Below are 22,739 nucleotides of genomic sequence, written 5' to 3' on the forward strand. Positions count from 1 at the left end.
GGTGTATATGTATAAGTAGCATAGCGTAGCCATAACTTTGGACGAGAACTTGCATGGTTTTAGCTTATGTGAGATTGTTACTGTGATGGCTTGTGTCGAGCAGATGTCATTCGCCGGGTCAGAATATGATGCCTGGATATGGAACCTAGCTGATCTGTCACTACTTGCAGAAGTACTCTGGACGGGGCTACAACATTGGTGTTGGAGAGGTGGAAGTCCTGTTATGTACTGCATTCGCTAAGTATATGTACAATTACAAAACACTCCACCTCACCAATACCCTCCTACTCCTCCTCCTCCTCCATACAACTAGCATCCTTACAATCCTTCACATCACAAACCTTATGAAAGTCCTTATGCGCCTTCGCCCCCTTCCCAATAAGTTTCTTGAACGACTTAAATTCGCAGCTCGCGCCCGGCCCATCCTGGCAATCCGGAATCGGTCTCGGCGCCGAATTCGCAATGAACCTAACATACGTGCCCGGCTCATCGCCATGCACACCACCCCTCTCACAAATCATCTTCTCCATACCGACATGACCCAGGAAAGGGATGAGATCGCTCATCTTCCACGCGCGCGTCCAGTTAATGTGGTCAGTAGGGAACTGCTCCGCGGCGTCGGAAGACGAGTTGAAAAGACCAAGTGCGGTAGCAATGAAAGGCGGGACTTCTCTATGCGTGAAACCAAGGAAGAAGCGCTGTTTATCCGGCCACCCGTCACCAGGCGTATCATGCGTCTCGATATGCGCAAAGAGTTCGGACTGCGCTTGCAACCACGGGAAACCGAGATAAGGACTCAGCGGGTTCAGCGGACCGACCATGTACGCGTATTTCAGATCCCACGCGTACTCATACGCCATCCACTCCGAGTCTGTGAACAGCGCGCAGATGGGGCTGCGCTCGCCCTTTATAGCAGATTCATAGCCGCACAGCATCTGGAAGCCAACAACATCACTAGGAGTCAGTTTGAAGGGCGTGTAAGGGGAGAGGCGGTGGGCGACGGACGCGCCGTAGAGGTCGATGACTTTCTTTTGTTGCTTGGAGCCGGGTTTCTTGGAGAAGTTCTTGCAGGATTTGTGGGGGATGAGGGATTCCATGCTGCCGTTTGTGTTTTCGGTTATGCGGACGATGTCGATGTCGGAGGCTTGGGGGAAGGCTTTGACGAAGTTGGCGGCGGTGTCGTAGGTTCTGCTCTTTTTGTCCGCGAGGATGCGGGTTGTGTTGGGCACGAGGTGGTGGTAGCGTTGTAGGAGGTGCTTGCCTACTGCTTCCGCGTCGACGGCGCCGGAGGGTGTTAGTTCCTCCAATCTATCCTCCAAGATTGGGGACTGCCACTTTTCCATGAAGGAGAGCGGGCCGGTCCATCCATTGCGGTGCGTCTCGAGCTTCCACAGGAAAGGCTTGATGTATTCTTCGTATTCGTCGTCGTTGGAGTAGATGGCGCCGTGGCGGATGATGTACGATGCGGCCGTGACATTGCAGCCGACGGGGGGTTTGTGCTCGAGACCAAAGCCTGGATGGAGTTAGTACAGGCTATTACCCGTGACATGGGGAGGATGGTACAAACCGACTGCGTCAAAGTATGGCGAGATACCAGGGAGATGCAGCAGGGGATCAAACTGGTAGTTCTGCGAGTGGTCCAGAGGCTGGAGTGGTGATTGAGCTTGACCCTGGCTTTGGAGGAATGTCGGCAAGGTCAGAGCCGAGGCTGAGCCTGCGAACGCGAGCGCGAGGGACAGCATATTAGACATTGGTCTTGCTATAAAAGCCGTTCTAAGGTATTGTCGCGTCGGGAATATGATTCAGGTCGAATGACCTGAGATGGGGATTTAATTGGGGCATGCGCGCGGTTTTGACTTTCTGTTTTCTCGTGACGTACATGTTTCTGCAAGGTACGCGCTTCACTAGCGCGAGCGCGCCGCCCTGGTAGCGCGTGCCTAGGCCTTGGACGTCGTCACTTGTTCACGGTTATCTCGCTTTCTGGCTGCATGCACGCGGCAATCCGGCACACTGCCCAGTCAATGCATACAAGCGGGAATGAATGTGCAGATGGAATGCCAGGCCACAAACCTCAATGGAGCAGGCACAGATCGGAGGTAACGACAGTTTCAATTTCTAAAGATGAACGTTGTTTTGGGAAGCAATACACTGCCAGTAATACGCTCACGTCTGCTACCCAGAGCCATCGCGTTCCTTCCCCTTCATATGGCGTCCGTAAGACGGCGCATGTCATTTGATAACGCGTTGGTAGACGCAAATCCGTCGTCGCTCATCCTCCGGCTCAAGTGTCGCTTGTCGCAAACGCCATGTCGCAATATCCATACGTCTGCGTAGCATACTCACCTGCCTCGGGGACGCTCTTGCGCAAAGTAGGATGTTTCTCACTGGCGAAAGCTCTCTCTTCGCTTGGAGCACGGAGTCTCGATACCGGAACGGTTGCTTATCCTTAGGTGATACATACCGCGAATGGCATGCTCTGCAGGAATGGCAATGGTAAGCATGGGGAGCTTTTGCGGCGTTCATAGTGGATGCTAGCTGCAGCATCGTAGACAGGAATCATGTCCTAAACAATCAGTCGCCCACACAGGGCCTCGCGGTTAGCCTCGTGATGGTGAAAAGCGCTTCGAAAGTAACGCCAAAGATCAATGTCGACTGCAAGCAGTTGGCAACTTATGAGAAGCCTGGACTCGCACTTCGTCTCAACGCTTCGATGCGAACACCGGAAGCGGCCTAGGCGTTGAAGCAGACGTTGCGCCAGTCCCAGGGCGACTCTGCCGAAGAGAGGATTGGGAGTCATACCAATTGACATCTGACAGCTGTAGCTTCCTTGCACGCTGATTGCTGCGATTCGCACCAGCTTTGTCGAGGCGCGGCTGCGCATACGGATTCGGAGTCTTGTCCAGACCTTGGGGGGAGTCAATACGTATTCTGTTGGTATTAGGTTGAAGGGTGTAATGAAAAGGCGCATCACCAGTCGTGTCGTCAGCATCGTCGCGAGCTTCGTTGTAGTTCAAGACGAGGCTCTTGATTCGCTGTCGTTCTTCCGTGTCTGCTTGCTGTTTGTTACGCATGGCGACAGCAAATGTCGAATCTGAGGGGAGGTCAATAGATCGAGTCTGCGTTCTGTTGCCACGCTTGCTGAGCAGGGAGAATTTCATCGTCTGCGAAGGAACAGGAGCCTCCGGAATGGGCACTTCGTTTCCGACGTCTTCAGCATTAACCGGAGCCTCTCGAGCACGGCGCATGGGTAGCGGTACGTCGAACACAGGCTTTCGGTCATGCTTACGCGATTCTGCACTCTCCGACATGAGCTTAGCAAGCTCGCGATCGAACTCAGCATCGGCTTCTGGATCGCGTTCGTCTTCTTGCCGTGTTACCACAATTTGTTCTTCCTCTTCATCCGAAGATGTCTGCTTCACAGGCTCATCATCTTCAGAGTCATCGTCTTCTTCGCCAGATGATTTATCTCCTTCTCCATCAGGTAGGACGACGTCCTCGTCTTCGGGGCCATCCATCTCGTCGTCCGATGCAGAGAGGTCGTCTTCGTCGGGCTCAACAGGCTTGTCGGCTGACGATGTTTGGTAGTTCTGCTTGACGGCCTCTGCAAAGGCACGTGAAGCTTCCTCTGGGTTGGTGATGATCTTCCACTGCGGTCTGACGAGATTGAATGCGTCTTGCACGATGAACTCCACGTCCATCGGCAGTGCCTCCTTTATGCAGACATAGTACTGCAGATACGTGAGGAAGAAGTCAAGCTTCTTCTTCGCTGCACCTTTGTCGTAGTACATGCCGCAGGTTTCGAGAAGGTTGCAGACCAGACGAATGCGGAAGTAGTCGTCCGGCTGATCCAGCGGATTGTATCCCCCAGGTCGTGCATAGCCGCCCTCCCACCCGTAGTTCAGGAGCTTGTATAGAGTGTCAAAAACAAGAGGCGAGTCAACCAATCGGTAGATGTAAAGTTCACCGAGATACTTGACTTCGGAGATCCGGCGTTGGTTGAACTTGAAGTCGTTCAACTCTAGCCCGAATGTGATGGACTCGAGAAGGTCGTCAATGACGGAGATGGCGAAGTCTTGGTGAAATCGGTGGATTGTTCCGAGCATGACGGCTAGCAAGTGGATGTTGCTGTACTTGATCTTCCCCGGTTTTGCAAAGACCTTGTGGAGAAGATTGACTACTTCCTCTTCCTCCCAGTGCATCTTGCGTACCTGCTTGATGGTTTTGTCCAGCGTGCGACGAGTCAGGTCCTGGTACATGATCTTGCGTAGGAAGAGCTCGATAGGCGTCCGCTCTTTCTGTTCGATTGCAGCGCGTTCTGGTGGGTTCACATAGTAGACAGCGTTCTCGATCAACATGCGCTCTTGTTGGCCAATCACCTGAGCGCCCTTCTTTCGCTGAAGAGTTTCGAGGAAGGAATGCATACGAGGAGACGTTTCGGGATTGCGAAGCAGATAGCGTCCGCAGTTTTCCAAGAGGTTGCAGATGATCTCAATGTTCATCCGTGAGAAGTCGTCTAGGCTGACTTTGAGACAGTGGAAGATGACGTGCTCAGGGACGACACCGAACTTGGTCAACTCTGCAAGGTAGCGTACATTCTGCGTTCGCACCTGTCCGAGAAAGTCTTTGGACTTTCGACGCTGCAAGCTTCTGAACTCTTCATCGAGGTAGGATACCAGTCCCTGGGCCACATCCGGCATGTACTTGCCGAGGGTCGCGATGAGTCTAGAGTAGAGGGGTAGCAGATCGGATCGGCCCTTGGGAATCTCCTGCACAGCCTTGATCAGACGGTTGCGCGAGGCCTTGGAGTTCAGGAAGCAAAAGTCCATGGCAGTCTGATCGACGGCGTCCTTGGTTGCGAGTTCCGGCAGGCGCGCCAAAAGAGCGTCGACCTGTGCTCCGACTGACTTGTTCGCGATGGCAGTCGATTGGTCGTCTCCATCAGTCGGTTTTGCGTCATTGGCAGTCTCTGCTGCTTCCTTTTCGATGGGTTCGGCCTTCGCCTCGATTTTCTTCCCCACCTGGTCATCACCATCCGCCTTCTTCTTCTTAACTTCCTCTAGCAGAATACCCGGGACGCGGTCCTTCAGATCGATCAGGTTCTCGTAGAAACGGCGCTCATCCTCATCTTCCCAGATGCCAGCGCCGTCGCTTTGGCCGCGCAGATATTCACCCGCCTTGATCAGGCCAATAGCACCATCGCCTGTGTTTGCGGAGTTGTCCTTCTCTTTCAAGTCTGGCATTTCCACGCCCAACGCGTCGGCCAGCACCTGTGCATTCGTCACCAAGCGCTCTTGGGACTTCATCTGCTTCTCGTAGTTGTTCTGACGGTCCTCGAAGACCTCGCCCGACTTGACATATGCTTCGGCATTCTTCCGACCCTGACTGAGGATGTGTTTCTGGTCGCGGAGGAGGTGCGTCTTGACGTCTTCGAAGTAACGGGTGAGGATGTTTCTGAACCGCTGCTGCAAGTCGGGAGAGATGATGGGCGGGTCGTGGTCCTCGTCTTCGGCGCCGGAAGTGTCTCCATTCTTCTCTGCTGTGGTAGTGCCGTCCTCATTGACTATTTTACGACCCTCTGCCGAAGAAGGCTTGGACCCCAGGATATCCCAGGCGAAGGCCTTGACGAAGATGACGACGAGGGGCAGGTTGACATGTTCGCGGTCGTGACCCAGCATGTCCTTCAGCACCTCGAGAGGAAAGGGCTCGGCGTCGGCGCTCTCCGCGCGGGACTTTGCCTTTGCGGCGCCCTCGACGAGCTTGCCATTGTCCTTGGACTTGCTCGCCTCTTCAGGTCGAGCTACGTCATCCAGGCTGCGCAGAACACCCACAAGCCAAAGTTCGGTAGCGACTCGCAGCAGTACGCGCTGACGTGCCAGGCGCTCCTTCTCTTCGCGCTCGCGCACCTCGGGGGCCAGCGTCTTGAGGTGTGACTTGTCCGGCGTCGCTAAGCCCCTCCCAATATACCAGGCAATGTATCCCGTGAACTCGGTCGGGCCGAAGCGTTGATGGAGAGCGCTGACAATTTCCACGCCGGCAGCAATCTCGCCGGGCGTCTTGAGCCTGCACAGGCCCTCGTAGCAGGCTGAGATGATCTCGGAAAGGTATTTGTGGAGAGATAGGGCGCGGATTTCCTGGAGGAACTGCGCTTGGGCGGCGGCGTTTACGGCGGTTCGCAGGCGCTTGATAAAGGCCGTGTTCTTTTTCATAGACGAGTCGAGGGAGCCTTGCACGGCGAAGACGTCTGGATATATCGTCAGCACGCGGGCTGCAGGTGCACCTATTCTAAGACCAAGTACCTTGCTCGCCATCCCAGGCGCGGATATTCAGTTCGCGCAATTCGCCTGTGCATTATTAGTATAACTCTGTCAACTACAGCGCGAGCACGTACGCTTCCGAGGCCTGTCCATGGTGGAGGAGGCGATTGCCGCAGTGGTGGAGGGGCGGCGGTAGATAGCACGGATCGGTTATACGCGCACATGGAAGGTGGGAAATATATCAGGCGCGGGCGCGGCTTGCATTGGTTCGGGCTCGGTGACAAGCTCGGGTGAGAGCGAGGCTGTTTGCGACTGTAGCAATGTCGCGATCGCGGGGCCTTGGGTCGACGTTGCGGGTGAATTTGTGAGCGGTACCTGCAGCGAGTTCGCTCACGTATCCAGGTATCCGTGCGTCACCAAATGTCCCGCGGTTCACATGAGAGAGCCATGACTAAGCAGTCCTGGGTACTCAATCCAGGGTGCTGAGAATGGACACCACTACCTAATTCATACGCGAGCGATGACTGGAATGAATATCCAATACTACATCAAACTGGAACAGTCACAATACATCTTTTCAAAATGCGCTTGAAACAGCTCGACGATGGGGATCAGTCATCACTCAGCGTTCAAGCGAGCAGACTTCCTAATGTAGTCAGGCCCAACACTAAGTACGGCAGGAATGACTCTCATGCACATTATCGAATCCCATATCACATTCAATGTCACACACACTTAGGTCTTAGGCGAAGACGTCCCATTCAGACCTTTACCCGACGTTCAGCCCTGTGGCGCATTTGCAGTGCGGGACTGGAAGCTGGGAGCGAAAACGGTTACCTAGCCTCAAACTCTAACAATTCACCCCTGAGGGCCGCCACATGGCGCATTCTTCCACCCTTGACTGGCTGTGATATAGACTAGAGAGTCGAATATTGTAGAGTTCAGAATGTAGCTCAGGGGTCCATGACCAAATTCGTAGAGACCATATGCCGCGGCGCTATTGCGGTTGACGGCAAGCGCACTCATCTCAACAGCAGCGATTCATGAGTGACACGGACGTGTAAGATGTATACTATACGAGGGCGAGATCCTGGCCATTCCAGAAGGAAGGCCGAACGCGCTGCACGCTGGAGTCGGTGTAAACAGTCAACAATGCTGTGTATGCAGGCTGAGCGCACTGGCGATCCGTCACCGTTGGGCCGGCAGCAAACAAGATTGATGAGCATCGTAGCGAGTGCGATCAGCGCCTTGTCATCGCTCGGGGCAGGAAAAGCAGGATCCGAAACTACGGGTCGCCGGTGCGCAGCGACTTTATCGATTGCGAGCCGCCCTCAGCCTCTGCCAATGTGGGTAGGCGAGATCTATTCGGGAATCAGGGCAAAGACAGGCCCCCGTGCTGCGACGTCGATGTTGCTATATGCGTTATGACGAGCGGGCGGTCCACCACGCTGTGGAACATGGAAAAATTCATCATTACCGGTACGAGCGGAAGCGGCACAGGTTTCCTCCTGTCAGTCTCCATGCATGTTGGGGCCGCCGTCGCCGTTTCGTGCTTTTTGCAGCGGGTCGGCCTGGCATATCCACAGCCCTCGTATTTTTCATCAGGTATTTCCCTAGCGCTCGCGACTCAACGAGATGCGGGAGGAGAGGGTGCAGCGACTCGGCGTAGCGTCGGATAGGCCATGGGAATAGGGATACGGCGACATGGCTTTCTTTTACGACAGCTACCAGCCATAGCACAGTGTGACAGACAGCCTCTACCGCGAGGCTCTGGGGCCGCCGCTGGGGATTACGAGACGGCATGAGGCGCGTGGTGCCATAATTGGTCGGACATGGCTTTAGAACAGCGAGCGATGCCGACCCCTGAACGCCCGGAATCCACGCGAAGCTGGAGGATCTCTTGGCAATAGAAGGCGACCAGCAGCGGTGCATTACAGGCGAATTTCCAAGAGCGACGATGCCACCTCATGCGAGCGACGATGGCCACGTCCGGCGGAATGAGGTAGAAGCTACCATGACTACAAAATTACTACACCACTGCATGCCCAGCGTGCAGACCACGGCTCTCGAGGGCCCCAAACACACGGCCCCAAACAGGTAGGATGTGCCTCTGTGTGTGATGAGGATGCGAAACAGAGAGGAACACTTTGCCTGCAAGCTTCAGACAGCTAACGGTAGACGGCGCATGGGGGCGCCCAAAATAACTGCGAGGCTGCAGGCATAGGGCCGCCGGCGCGTGGTTTGGCACGGGTCGGGGCCACTGAGACCAGGCGTAGGCCTGCACGCAACTCGTTTTCGAGCTCCAAGCGCGGGCAGCTTGCCAAATCTAGTTGGAGTGCCCCTGTGACGATCGTGCATCTCGACTGCTGCCCAGAGGATCCAGCACTCTTCGGGTGAAGGCCATGTGGACCGAGCGCGCCCGCTTTTCGTGCTTGTAAACCAGCTCGATCCCCTCGTAGAGACTTCCTTCCTCCTCAAGGCGCTCCTCCCATACCACTCCGGACTGCCCTTGCGAGCGGTATCTTGTTAATGACTTTGGTCTAAGCCCTTCTTGTCCTTCCCACCCTTACACTCGTTTATTGGGCCGCGAAGACTTACCATCCGCTTACACCACTACAACTACTACCGCCAAACACCAATACCTGTATCCTAGTAGTTTTCTCAGCTCTGCGACAGTCTTGGATCAGCAATTCGCCTCTACGTCAATTATCTAGCCCCGTGCCACTGTTGGGTTACGAGCCTTTGTTACTCAGGGCCCCTCCCATACCTCAGCGACGGGCCGTGCTTCTCCAACTCACCGCGTCTGCGTCACCCATTTGGTCGCCTTACATATAGGGTCGACGGCTGTCCGAAACCCAGACAGCATCGCTCGCTATTAGCTTAACGACAACGACGAATATATATACTTAATACTCCGCCATGGTTTGGCAAGATATGATGGGCCTCGCCGCCCGCGCGGTCATGGCCCGCGAAATCGACCACTCTACCCCAGACATTGACGACCCTTGGCCAGCTAAGGATGTGAGTACAGCCATTGCCGACTATGGCTACAGAAACTGACTGCAGTAGATTGCCTACGTTGCCATCATCGGTGGTCTCATGTTGGCTGCCCTGCTTGAGTGGTTCCTCTGGGTCGCTGCTTTCCTGTACTGCATTGTCAAGGTCTTCCAGAAGGCCGAGACGATCAGTGTCCGCATTCTGTCCATCTTCTTCGGTATCCTCTTCTTCGCTCTCCGGTAAGTATTTGAACCTCGCTCCACTATGCGAATCAAGTCTGACAGAAACAGTGCCATCTTCCTGCCTATCATGGTCGTTACCCTCCCCCTCCCCTCGCAAGTTACCAAGTACTTCCCCCAGGAGATGGTTGGCTTCCTCCAGTGGTTCGCCTTCTGGTCGTTTGCCGGTCTCTTGACCGTCCCGTGGTTGTTCTGTGTCTACCAGCTCGTCACCCACTCCGTTGGCCGCAGCCGCAGGATTAAATCCGTTCTCGATGAGGCATCCGCCCCCAAGGTCGTCATCATCATGCCCTGCTACAAGGAGATTCCCGAGATTCTTCTCAGAACTTGCGACTCCCTGGTCGACTGCGAATACCCGCCCTCCTGCCTGCACATCTTCCTCTCCTTCGACGGAGACCAGGAGGATGAGCTCTACCTGAACACCATTGAGAAGCTCGGTGTCCCGCTCACGCTCGACACCTACCCCAAGTCCATCGATGTCATCTACCGTAGCTGCCGCATTACCATCTCTCGGTTCCCCCACGGTGGTAAGCGTCACTGCCAGAAGAGGACCTTCAAGCTCATCGACAAGATCTACTCCGAGTACCTCAAGCGCAACGACAACCTCTTCGTCCTCTTCATCGACTCCGACTGCATTCTCGACAAGACCTGCATTCAGAACTTCATGTACGAGATGGAACTCAAGCCCGGCAGCAAGAAGAACATGTTGGCCCAGACTGGTGTCATTACCTCTACAACCGAGAAGAACTCGCTCATCACCCTTCTTCAGGACATGGAATACGTTCACGGTCAACTCTTCGAGCGTTCAGTCGAGTCCGGCTGCGGTGCCGTCACTTGCTTGCCTGGTGCCCTTACTATGCTTCGATTCTCCGCTTTCCGCAGGATGGCCAAGTACTACTTCGCTGACAAGGCCGAGCAATGCGACGACCTCTTCGACTACGGCAAGTGCCATCTTGGTGAGGACCGTTGGCTCACTCACTTGTTCATGATTGGCGCCAAGGAACGTTACCAGATCCAGATGAACACCGGAGCATTCTGCAAGACCGAAGCTGTGCAAACCTACCAATCTCTGCTCAAGCAACGTCGCCGCTGGTTCTTGGGTTTTATCACCAACGAAGTTTGCATGTTGACTGATATCCGTCTCTGGAAGCGCTACCCGATCCTCCTCATCGTCCGCTTCATGCAGAACACCATCCGAACCACCGCCCTGCTCTTCTTCATCCTGTGTATCTCTTTGATCACTACCTCGCAAAAGGTTGCCAACCTTCCCGTTGGTTTCATCGCCATCTCTCTGGGGCTTAACTGGCTTCTCATGTTGTACTTTGGCGCCAAGCTCGGTCGCTACAAGATCATGCTTTACCCCCTCATGTTCATCGTCAACCCCTTCTTCAACTGGGTCTACATGGTTTACGGTATCTTCACCGCCGGTCAGCGTACATGGGGTGGACCTCGTGCCGATGCTGGTAGCGCCGACACCAAGACCACTCCCCAGGAGGCCATCGAGGCCGCCGAGGCTACTGGTGACGATCTGAACGTTGTTCCTGAGACTTTCAAGGCTGCTGCCGAGGCGCAGAAGCACCGCCCAGCCGCTATCCCCCTTCAGCCCGGCGACAACATCGACGGACGCTTCGCCGCCGCAGAACGCCTGCCCAACGGATGGTACCAGCAAGGCAACGACTCTGGTCTTACGCTTCCCAACACAATGCCCCGCAACCCCAACGTCCCTCACGTTCCTCTCCACCCCCGTTCTTCCATGGACTCCTTCGCTTCGCAAGAAACCTCCGCTGCCAACTCCATCTACATGCCCCGTCGTGTCGAGAGTTTCATGGACCCCGAGGATGCGCGTATCTACCACAAGACTCAGCAAACACAAAAGCCTGCCGGAGGAGCCTTCTACGAAGAGCCACGAGGAGGACCCTACGAGGTCGGCCAGGGTGCCAGCAAGGGCATGTACAGCGAATCTGTTGACTCCATCGACGACGACTCGGTATACCAGTCCAAGGGCCCGCAACGACCTGCCCAGATGCGTACCAACAGCGACCTCGCCCATGCCCCAGCCCGCACATCGCCGCTGTCCAACGAGCAGAAGGGCCATGGTCTCGAGTCGCCCAAGCCGTCCTACAGCAGGACAAACAGCTCAGACCAGCGCCAGGGACGCAGCCCTCTTGCTCAGCAATACGTTCACACCGCACCTGGTGAGGATTACGAGCTACAGGCCCCACAGCAAAGCAGCCTGATGCGTGACGTATCACCTGCGCCGCTAGGCCAACCTACGATGCCCGCGTCCAACCACGGACGCAGCGACTCAAGCGACTCCAAGAAGCGGAAGCGCCTCAGCAAGCAGCCCCGCAAGTAAACGCCTCTTTCCGCATGATCTAGCATCTTGATCTTTCTTCCATCTTCCGCCTAGACGGCTGCATCACATCAACGACATACCAGCATTGACCTTTTCTTTTATCATCAAACTACTTGTGTGCGCATTGGATGTCCCCGGCGTTTTCAGCGAGCAGCACCGCAACACACCGCGAGTGAACTCTTTTTTCTCTCTCGCGAAAAACTCATTTCCTTACTTGTACATATATTACACCATTACATGACGGGCGGGGTGTGTGTGGCTTTTGGATATAAAAACTACGGGATCATGACTTGGTTCGCTTGGGGTATATATGTTGTAGGAGCTATGTGATGGATCATACAAACATCACACCTTTTTCTTGCTTAATGTCTAGAAGTAACGTCGCTGTCTGGGACGTTGAATGAAATGGTCTTTATTGCCACATCTTGATGTTACTTGTAATGTGATGTTGTTGTTAGTGTGAACGTGCATCAGAAGGTTTCAGCTTGATATTAGCTTACATGTAGGACTGCCTAGTGATAAACCAACTATTATTGCTAATATCGACTACGAGGTCAGGATAACCCATGCGTTACTAGTTGAAAGCATACCAGTAATTGACCAATCTTCCCACATCATCTCAATGCCATGCATTGCTCAGGACATCTCACAACGCACTCCCCCACCCCTCCCCCCTACCGATACAACAACCCCTCCACCTCCTCCGCAACCGCCAAACTACTAGTCAACCCCGGACTCTCCATGGCCAACAAATTCACAAACCCCTCATACCCCTCCTCCTTCTGAATCACAAAATCCTGGAAGTCCTTCCCGCTCGTCGCCGCCAACTTCCCCAATTTCGGTCGTATACCCACGTAATCAGGTTGGATAGCGTTTCTATCCACGCCCGGCAGATACGTCTGGATATCATCGATAGCCTGCTTCATGTTTTTGGTGTTGGGGGTGTAGTCTGTAGGTGAATCTGTCCACTCGACGTCTGGTCCGAAGCGGATTCGCCCCGCCATGTCGAGCGTGAGATGTGTTCCCAGTCCGCCGTGGCCTGATACGGGAGCCGGGTAGACGAGTGTAGACGGTTTAGGCCGCGAGACAGCGTAGCTGAAATAAGAGCCTTTTGCGTAGAAAGCTTTCCTATGCCGTTCTTTCGGCAAAATCATATTCTGGATATCGACGGCGAAGAGACCCGCGGAGTTTACCAACGTGTCGGCTGTTATACTGCTTTCCTCGCCGTCTGCTCCCGTCGTTGTGATTTCCCAGCCCGAGCGCCCGGAATCGATGGGGCTGATGCGTGTGACTGTTGATTTGAAGGCGCAGATGCCGCCGGCGTCTTCGAAGGAGCCTTGCAGGTACTGCATCAAGCTGTGCGAATCTACGATGCCTGTGCTGGGGCTTTCCAAGACGCCGGCTTCAGCCCGCACATCTGGTTCGCGGCGGTGGGCTTCTTGTTTGCTGAGGAAATGGATGGGGACGTTTATGCTTTTGGCGAAGTCGTGGACTTTTTGTAAGGCGTCCATTTGTGCGGCGTCTTGGGCAACGATCCATTTTCCGGTGTTGCGGTGGGGGATGTCGTGTTGTTTGCATAGCGAGTATAGCATGTCTTTTCCGCGCAGGCAGAGTTTGGTTTTGAGAGATGTGGGGCCGTAGTAGAGACCTGCGTGTATGACTTCGCTGTTTCGTGAACTTGTTTCTGTGCCGACGTGGCCGTGTTTTTCTATTAGGACTGTGGAGGCGGAGTCGCGTTGTTGGAGTTTGCGGGCTATGGCTAGGCCTATGACTCCGCCGCCTATGACGGCGTGCGTGAAGTCGGCATGTCTTGGTATACTTGAGGAGAAATGTCTTGGGTTTGATGTGATTGACTTGAATTGCGGAGTTGTTCGAGAGAGGATGCGCAATGAGGCCATGATAGAAATTGGAGGATTACCGTCTGAAAACAGCGCAACGTGCTACAGAACAGACATGGACGAGTAAACAAGACGGGGCAGAACCTGATCGCAGCGGAAGATAGACTCGGGTTTAACGACAGTCTTGACAAGTGATGCTTATCGGTGGCTTGGATCTATTTTGGATGACGTTACGTGAAATGCCGTGCCTGACGCTAAACAGAGTGGGGTCTCTCAATTATTACTTGAACTGGCATCAGAAGGCATAGCGAACTTCATACAGCATCTCAAACTATAAACTAAGTTACTTGACTCAAAAAGTACAATTCCTTGTGCGGTCGTGGTTTCTTCTCCAACAGACATCTCGTGGTAACCTCTTTCCTCCACCTAGATAACGTCATCGGCACCCCAACCTCCAAACCCCCGACATCGCAACCACAGCCAATGTTCACAACCCTCACTCGACGAACAATATCACGCCCCCCAACCACCCTCATCCCCAAAAGACTATTCCACAGCACCCCTTCCAACCTCACCTCACCGCTCGTCGACCGCGTAAACGCCGTCACAATGGCCTCCTCAACCGGCACCCCCAAAGTAACTTCTCTCGTCGACCTCCCCTCCTCAGAAGCCAAATGGGTAAAACTACAAAGAGCCACCTACATCGACGCCAAAGGCAAAGAACGCATCTGGGAGATCGCCTCGAGGAAAACAACCGGCAGCGCCGGCGTCGACGCCGTCGCAATGGGCAACATAATCTACCACCCCTCCAAGCCCCCCTCCACAATCGTCGTAATCCAATTCCGCCCCCCAGTCAACAGCTTCACAGTAGAATGGCCGGCCGGTCTAATCGATGCCTCTGAAACCCCGCAGGAAGCCGCCGTCCGCGAACTCTACGAGGAAACGGGGTACACAGGAACCGTTATTTCCACTTCACCACCCGTAGCAGCGGACCCCGGTATGACGAGTGCGAATCTGTGTTTGTGCATGGTGGAGATTCATTTGAATGAGGGGGACCCGGAGCCGGAACAGCATCTTGATGAGGGGGAGGATATTCAGAGGGTGAATATACCGATTAGCGAGTTGTATGGCAGGTTGGAGGAGTTTGCGAAGGAGGGGTATGTTATTGCGGCTAAGTTGTATCATTGGGCGGCGGGCGCGCAGTATGCGATTGATCATCCCGAGTTGTTTGCGAAGGCGCATAAGAAGGAGGAGTGAGATGGCGCGTGGGGAAAGGGAAGGGTGGATGTTGACTTTCAGATAGTTGATGTCAGGATTGTGCGGATGGATATAAGGTATCCTTTTGTGGGAGTCAACATCATAGCATAACTGGTCTGTGGAGATGATAGATATTGCCGCATCATACTGGCATGTCACAGTGCTCAATGAGCTTCAATATCATGTTCCAAAACTTCATTGCTGATTACCCAGCTCTAAACAATACCCAAATATCTATATACACCCTCCCCCTCCCCCTCCCTTCAACCCCCCTACCCCGCCTTCTCATCATCAATCTGCCTCCTCAAATCCTCCAACACCCCCTTCCTACTCTCCAAATGCCCCTGCAACCCCTCAACCTGTTCCCTCACCGTCTCAATCTCCTCTCTAATGCCGCCCAACCCCTTAACCGCACCCCCCTCATCATTATCCAACTCCTTGAGCACGTTCCTCTTATAATCAAGCAGAAGCTCCAATTCACGCTTCACAAGCGCCGGTTTACTATCCTTACTGCGCCCATGCCGCCGATTCTCCGCCTCCTTCTCCACATCCGCAATCTTCTGCTCCAGCTCGCGCAGCTGCTTCTTCAAGCGCACTTCCTCCCAGTCTTCTGTTGTGCGGCCCCCGAAATCAGTGCCTTTGCCGCCGCGCGCGCCGTAGTTGGCTGCGCGGTCGCCGACGCCCAGGCGCGTGAGGTATGCGTCGCCGAATTTGGCTTTGCGGCCCGTGGCGGTGTTTTCGTCGCGTGTCGCGGCCCAGCGCGAGTTTGCGTTTGATTCAATGTCGTAGTCTATGTGCGCTTTCTCAAAACTCGCGCGCAGGCTCGGGGGCACGCTGCGGGGCACGCGGAAGCCTTCGCTGCGTTGGTTGAGGATGTGGAGGAAAGCGAGGGAGGCGTCTTTGCCGACGCTTTCTCGCGCTTTGGGGTTGACGAGGTTCCAGGCGAAGCGCACGTCCGAGTCGGGCACGTTGTCTAGGCTGTCGAAGAGGCCGGACAGACTGTCAAAGGTTATGTTGCCGTGGCCGTCGCGGTTGGCTGTGTAGATTTCTTCGTATTTCGCCTTGTCCGAGGGCGACATGTACCAGTCGAAGCCGTCGCGCAGACCGGGCGTGTCGTCATCGTCTTCGACGGTTTCGTAGGCGGGTTGCGAGCCGGAGAGGGCGCGTCCGGCCTGGACGAGGTGGGCTTTGGATTCGGGGACGAGCCAGTCGGGCAGCGCTTTTGGTACATCCATAGATATCTACGGAAGGGTGGTCAATCCTGTGTCTCCTTCATCGCCCATGCAGACAGACATACCCCGTTGATCAGGTCAAAGATCAGTCGCATGGCGACACAGAACTCCTCAAAGTCGAGCTTGCCGTCATTGTCCACGTCGGCTAGATCCCACACTCTCTCCAGCTGGTCATCGCGCAAATGTGAGTTCTTGAGCACGGGTGCGGCTTGCGCGCCGTCTAGGTGGGTGCCGCCGCCGCTGAGCGAACTGAATATCTCCCAGTACTTTTCGATTTCGTCTTGCTCGATGCGGTTCGGCGCCATATTTGCGGTCGGAATTGGGTCGAGTCTATGGAATAGGAGAGGCCAAGAAGGGGACAGTTGTGTACGTCGTGTGAGATTCGGGGGTGCTGGTTGGGGAATGTCGGGATGGCGGAGCTCTGGCCGCGCCTGCTGGGCTGGGGTACGTAGCTACCTGACGCTAGTCGTGCATCCACCGCCTGCCACTCCCATGCCTCACATGAATGCATTCATATCACTGCAAAGGCAAAAGAACAAGCTTCATGTTATGATCTTCAATTCCACTAGATATATGCAACAACTCCGTATTACCACCACTTCAAAAGAGCGATGTAAGTACAACCCAGATTCCCAGAACACCCGAGTTTTCCCATTTAATCGTGCGCCAGATGCAAAAGATACATGTTTTCTTCCAAAGGAAAGACGAAAATGGCGTTACTGCCGTGCAGACATGTACAAACAACACCGCTAAATGCAATCAATCCTCAATCTTCTCCTTCTTACATCATGTTGGCAAGCTCGTGGTCAATGGCTTGCGTGAGGAAGATCTTCCTCTCGCCAGTGAGCTGCATCTGTAGTCTTTGCTCCGCAAGTGCGATGATTTGTTTGCGCGTGACCTTGTCCAGGTCCGCGTCCTTGAGGCAGGCTTGGACCGTCTCGATGATTTGGCCATCGGTTGGGCCGTTCATCATGCTCTGGAAGTTGGTCGTGCTGCCAGGCCGTGACATGCTGGCGCCATAGCTGAGAGGGCTACGTCCACGGATCGGTGGTGTGGACGAGGCCATCAGGTTGTCTGAGCTCTGGAAGCCACCCATGCTCTGGCGTTGACCGTACGGTGAAGTGTTGTTGCCATTGTACATGTCACTCATGTTGCTCATCGACATGACGCGACTTTGGTGTGGGTTGTCTTGGTACCGCGACATGTTCGAGTATGTCGATTGACGGGTTTGCATACCTTGGTATGGCCCAGGCGATTGCGGCGGCATGTGCGAAATGTGCTGCATGTTGGACATGACGGTCGAGGCAGGCTTGACAGACGAGTAGACGGATTGCATGTCGTTCATCTCGTATGCTTCGTCTTCGTACGCATTGAAGCCACCCTTCTCAGTGGTCATGCCTGGGAGACCGCGACGACCGGGAAGCTCATTGCGCTCGGCGTACTCGTCCCAGCGCATCATAGGAATTGACTTGGGGTCAAAGCCCTCATCATCCGTGGTGAGAACCTGCTTAGTGCCTTGCTCGCCGATGACGACACGGGTGTTACCCCACGAGAAGTCGTCCATGTACCAGAAAGAGTACATGGGAAGTACGAGCGAGTAGATAGGGAAGGCCAGGAGGTAGATGATCATCCATCCCACATGCTGCCATTGTCGCTTGATGATGAAGATGAGCGCCTGGAGACCGTACACCGCCGCCAACATGATGATGGAGACAATGGGCAATTGGCCTGAGCCACTGGCGACGGTGTAGATGAGGAATACCAGGTATGCGCAGACGGATGGCAGGACAAGAGTACCGAAGAGATCGACGAAGACGACAAATCGCATCGAGAAACAACAGAAACCGCAGAGATCCTTCAGGAAGACGAGTTCGGCCAGATTGTGGATAGTTGAGTTGATCCATCGACGTCTCTGGGAGAGCAGAATGCTCCACGTGTCAGGGGCGGCTGTGAGAGCGTACGCATCGGGAATGAACTTGTAAGACATGGAGGGGAAATGCTTCGTCATCAATGTCGTCAGGTAACGATCCTCACCAAGCGAGAGGAGATTCTTCTTGTGCAGAGTGTCGACAACACAGTCGGCGTAGTCCTTGATAATCTTGTCCGAGATGATGAGAGGTTTGCCCTTGTCAGCTGTGCGTAGGCGGTACATAGTGAAACTGATACGAATTAGCGCCATACATTGCAGGTGGGATGATTACCTACCATCCAGGCAAACAGGTGACACTGCCGAACAAACTTTCAAAGGCCTTGGACAGATGATGCGAAATGTAGTACTCGTAAACCTGGATCATAGTCCACCATGACCTGTCTTCGTTTTCCAAGCTCGTCTCACCGCAGATACCGGCAATCTTCGAGTCGTGGGCACACGCGGCTACGAGACGGTTAAGAGCATCGGGCTTGACCATGGTGTCGGCGTCGATCATGAGCAAATACTCGTACAGTTCCGGGTCAACACCAATGATGTTGTTGACCTGGTGAAACATTTCCAGCTCCAAGGGGTTCATGGCTGAGCGGTGGTGGACGCGGTTGAGGAAGCTCATGAGCAGAATTTGGGAGTCACGCTTTCCTCGGTTACCTGGCTTGGACTTGTGCTGTTCCGATTCCTTGCCCATCTTGACGACGACTAGGTATGGTACCACATTGCCTTCGAATTCGTACAGACCAGAATAGACCTTTCCGTAGTTGAGCTGCTGGCTTCCCTCACCGACGGACCAGAACGGAAGGGCAGGAGGGTCTACCTTGGGGTCAACCCCGAGGATATCGAGTACAATCTTGGGCGTAGGACGATCGTTACCACCACCAACAATCATTCCGTCGCAAATGACACAGATGAGTTTTCGCTTGTTGTCGTAAGAGAGGGCAGTCAAAGAGTCCAAACTCTTTCGGAGCGAATCCTCACCCTCAGTATAGGCTGGCACCTGACAGATGACAAACTTATCCTGGTTTGCGGGGCGTTTGCGTGAGCCAAGTTGGAGCGCAGCCAAGAATTTGATGACGACGACTGCACCGATGATGACCGTGACGACGAGTAGGATGTAGTCGTTGACCTGGCACTTGGCTGATTTACGGAAATCGACTTGACCAACGTAGAACAAGTTGTCGAGACATTGCTTGTTGTACTGTTGCGCATTGTTGTTGAGGTTGTTGCTGAAGTCTTCCTTGAGATTCTGACCGGCGCTGCTCTTTACCATGTCAATCAGTTTGGGATCGAGAAAGTTGTACTGGTCCTGGTCCCGCATGTAGTCGATCGTGGCGAAGTAGTCCGTCAAGTCGTAGACCCTGTCGTCAAGCCTGAACCACATGTGATTCAGGTCTTCACCTTCATCCTTGATCGTCTTCTCTTCCCAGACTAGGGGCCCCTTTTTGAATTCCTTCATAGCGGGGAGAAAGACGTCAGGGTACCATGTCTCGCTCTTCAGAGCAGCGCTGTCTGGCATATTGGTCCTTGAGCCAGATCCGTGGACAGCGATTGCGTTGAGGTTCTCGGCGGTAGATTGGTTCAGTGTCAGCTGCAACACCCGGTTTTGAGGCGTGTCTTTAATCAGATTGGGGCAAGCGATGTATAGCGGAGGAACGACGTATGGGTCCATGTTGGCACCAGCCATTTCCATCATTCGATCCCGTGTAGCCTCGGTGTTAGAGTCGCTGTGCTGCTTTTTCCAGAAAGAGGTCAAGTCGTATACGACACCACGGTGACTGACGAAGTAATCGTCCTCACCTTGATGCTGTGAAACCTCTTTCTGGTTCCAGACCTTGTCCTTGTTCGGGCACAAGAGTTTACCAAAAGCGACAATGTAGAAGACGATAGCGGCGTTGAGCAAGACAATGAGCAGAACCAGGACGAACTTCTCTCGCCATGCCATGCGCACATCAGGTCGCTTCATGCGGCCAATCCACTTGAGGAGCGGCGAGGGGATCCAGAAGGTGAGGGCCCATACGAAGAAAACCCAGAGCCTTCGAGTGCCTGTTAGAGGGGTTTCTGTTACGACAGCGTTGCCACCAGACTCCATGTCATAGTAGCTGACACCCTTGTTCTCGTCGCCCTTGGCTCCAAGACCGTAGTCACCAGGTCCCGCCGTGGGGAGCGTGCGCGTAGTAGGAGCGATTGACTTGGCATCTGCACCTGGCACGGCCAGACTTGTGGAACTCTGGAACGGGTTCTGAGGAGCCGCAGACATGTCCGGAAGAGGTGGGAAAAATGCACTTGCTGTAGGTGGGAGCGGGGTAGAGTATCCGTTGTCCATGCCTCCAGCTCCCATCATGCCACCCATCATGTTCGGGGAACCACCCATCTCGTGCGTCTTGAGGTCGAGCTGCGATTCCGCCTCCCACCATGTGCCCTCCCTAACCCACACGCGTTCTTTCCCGACCATCACTTCGCCGTTACTCCAGCCACGCTGCAGGGTCCAGTTTTGAATGCCTTCTTGACCGTCCATGCAACCCAAGGGAGCGTATCGGTCGTAGAATTCGTGGTGATCGAAGTCGGCAGTGAAATCGAGGTTGCGGTTACGACGGTTGGCCCACTCGGGTAGTCGCCACTCGCGAAGCTGTCGAGAAACTACGCCAGCCTGCCAGGTGGAGTTGAGGTCCTGGTTGAGCGAGGTGGGAATGACATCGGTGGGGTGGATTGCCAGTTGGAACCAGACTCTGCTACTGGCCACTGTCATGGCCAGGTCGAAACGGCCATGCTTGCCCAGGACAATGCCGCTGCTGGGTACTGGGTTCAGGACCTTCTTTACGAAGTTGTCCTCGTCGGGGATCTCAAGAGCGAGCTTTTCCAACACAGCCTCACGCTTTTCTAGATCAGCTTCCTTCTCGCGAAGAGCGGCCCCATTGATGCCGAGTTCTGCTGCGCAGGTCTGCATGGCCTCGCGCATGCCTTCAAGAACGGAATTGCTAACAGGCGGCACCTGAACACCGTCATCGCGCATCTCGGCGTTGATTCCTTCGCTGTCGTCGAATACAGTGCGCAGCGCAATCGCCTTTCCGAGAGTACGGCTGGGGATTTCGACAACAGTGATGTTGACAATGTCTCCGTCCTCCGATTCGTTGGGTGTCATCATGCCGCTGCCTTCACTGCCGTCCATGGCATAGCCAGACTTGGCGCGTTGGATGTCCTCCTTGATTGAGTTGTTGGCGTGGGAGATGACAAAGTCGACGATGGCTTCGTAGATACCACCGATGGCAACCTCGCGCTCGTTGGAGCCGAGCTTCTGGCGGAGAGTGTCTTCAGGCAGGTCCAATAGGTTTTCTACATCTTCGCACACCGAAGCGAGAGATTCTTCATCCATGAAGTAGTCGAGGGTGTTGCCAAGCTTCAACAGTCCAGTCAGACAACTGATAAGCCTGGTTAACTTTTGGCCCTTGATGCCAATCGCCTTGAGGTTGGCGCGGAAGTCTTCGGCAGCAGCGGCATCATCAGCATCGGGAAGGTAACTGGGAGGGTCGTATGTTCCGGATCGTCGGAGAAGGGCGTAGTGGTCAGGAGACTGGATGTCCAGGTACTCCCTCTCTTGCCTGGAAGCGGAGCTCGAGTTGAGGTAGTAGAAGGCATCGAAGGCGCGGGTACCGCTCTTGCTAGGAATTTGGAGCAAGCCCTGCTGGACGTCCAGGCCGGAGGTGGACAACTTGATCTCAGCTCCGACGACACCGCCAGCAAGGTTGATGGTGAAGACGGCAGCCAGGGCCGAGTAGCGGGGGGTGGAGGGGTTCTCCGGAGTTACGCAGTGTGTAAAGGCTTTGAGGGCTTCGAGTGCAGTGTAGAAGTTGCCCGGGAGGGACAGAGGCAGGCTGGAGACGAAGGGCGAGAAGAGCGAGGGGCTCGAGTCGTGCAGCGAACTGCGCGGGTCAGTGGATGATGGTGGACGCAGGGAGGTTGGATACATACGCAAGGACTATGCAGCCGTCCTCAGCTCTCCGGCGGGCATGTTCCCATGCCTTTCGCCCCAGCTCGAGGTCGACGGTGCCACCAATGCGGTCGTCGATGATGCTCTTGGCATTGACCCATGTGTTGACGACCAGACTGGTGCTGGCCTCGAGGTTGTACGAGCGGCCGTTCTTGTAGGCGGAATTGAGCGTGTTGAGCAGCGTCGTGGTGGATGTCTGCGAGGGCGAATTGCCTGGGCGCGATGCCGAGGCGGACGCCGTCGAGTAGACGGACATGCGGGAGTTGTTGACGAAACTCATGGTTGCGGGCTGAGGCGGGTCGCCCCTTCCGTGGATGCGAGTACCGTTACTATAGCGAGGGTAGGTGGAGGGTAACCGCGTGTTGACTGCAGCTGTCTTGTCTTCCCAGAGGTAAGTGTCTGGGCGAGAGCGGTACGGGTCGCGTGTAGATGCAACTATTACACGGCGACGGAGCAAAGGGCCAAGCGAGTGGACGGATTAAACGATTGTATGGAGAAGAACAAAATGCAGACAGCAAGAGAGGCCTCGTGGAACGCAGACCGAGCAGCAGTGATGTTTGTTGGCTCAGGGCGAGACGCATTCCCGGCCAGCTGCATGGGGCATGGCGGCGTATGGCTAGGGAGGGTTAGCAGCGTGACTAAGGCCGGGGCGAGGCA

General features: G+C 54.7%; 7 protein-coding genes across 7 annotated transcripts; 2 read left to right on the forward strand and 5 right to left on the reverse strand.

Annotated features, from left to right (window-relative positions):
- Positions 1–284: 284 nt before the first annotated feature.
- J4E87_006975 (uncharacterized protein) lies at positions 285–1,751 on the reverse strand (the record flags this gene model as incomplete). Its single annotated transcript, XM_049378575.1, has 2 exons — positions 285–1,513; positions 1,568–1,751. The coding sequence occupies 2 exons, from the start codon at positions 1,749–1,751 to the stop codon at positions 285–287; spliced, it is 1,413 nt and encodes a 470-aa protein (XP_049231596.1).
- Positions 1,752–2,699: 948 nt separating this feature from the next.
- Positions 2,700–6,407, reverse strand: J4E87_006976 (uncharacterized protein; the record flags this gene model as incomplete). Its single annotated transcript, XM_049378576.1, has 3 exons — positions 2,700–6,241; positions 6,297–6,341; positions 6,389–6,407. The coding sequence occupies 3 exons, from the start codon at positions 6,405–6,407 to the stop codon at positions 2,700–2,702; spliced, it is 3,606 nt and encodes a 1,201-aa protein (XP_049231597.1).
- A 2,766-nt stretch (positions 6,408–9,173) lies between these two features.
- J4E87_006977 (uncharacterized protein) lies at positions 9,174–11,846 on the forward strand (the record flags this gene model as incomplete). Its single annotated transcript, XM_049378577.1, has 3 exons — positions 9,174–9,275; positions 9,324–9,490; positions 9,542–11,846. The coding sequence occupies 3 exons, from the start codon at positions 9,174–9,176 to the stop codon at positions 11,844–11,846; spliced, it is 2,574 nt and encodes an 857-aa protein (XP_049231598.1).
- Positions 11,847–12,520: 674 nt separating this feature from the next.
- J4E87_006978 (uncharacterized protein) lies at positions 12,521–13,744 on the reverse strand (the record flags this gene model as incomplete). Its single annotated transcript, XM_049378578.1, has 1 exon — positions 12,521–13,744. One exon carries the CDS (start codon positions 13,742–13,744, stop codon positions 12,521–12,523), a length of 1,224 nt encoding a protein of 407 aa, XP_049231599.1.
- Positions 13,745–14,167: 423 nt separating this feature from the next.
- J4E87_006979 (uncharacterized protein) lies at positions 14,168–14,941 on the forward strand (the record flags this gene model as incomplete). Its single annotated transcript, XM_049378579.1, has 1 exon — positions 14,168–14,941. One exon carries the CDS (start codon positions 14,168–14,170, stop codon positions 14,939–14,941), a length of 774 nt encoding a protein of 257 aa, XP_049231600.1.
- Positions 14,942–15,213: 272 nt separating this feature from the next.
- END3 (endocytosis defective- protein) lies at positions 15,214–16,478 on the reverse strand (the record flags this gene model as incomplete). Its single annotated transcript, XM_049378580.1, has 2 exons — positions 15,214–16,182; positions 16,239–16,478. The coding sequence occupies 2 exons, from the start codon at positions 16,476–16,478 to the stop codon at positions 15,214–15,216; spliced, it is 1,209 nt and encodes a 402-aa protein (XP_049231601.1).
- A 476-nt stretch (positions 16,479–16,954) lies between these two features.
- Positions 16,955–22,362, reverse strand: J4E87_006981 (uncharacterized protein; the record flags this gene model as incomplete). The annotated part of the gene is made up of 3 exons (XM_049378581.1): positions 16,955–18,332; positions 18,379–22,014; positions 22,064–22,362. 3 exons carry the CDS (start codon positions 22,360–22,362, stop codon positions 16,955–16,957), a joined length of 5,313 nt encoding a protein of 1,770 aa, XP_049231602.1.
- Between the last annotated feature and the right edge of the window lie 377 nt (positions 22,363–22,739).

This window comes from Alternaria ethzedia (assembly GCF_023757985.1).
Source record: "Alternaria ethzedia strain BMP 0044 chromosome Unknown scaffold_18, whole genome shotgun sequence".
Lineage (NCBI taxonomy): Eukaryota > Fungi > Ascomycota > Dothideomycetes > Pleosporales > Pleosporaceae > Alternaria > Alternaria ethzedia.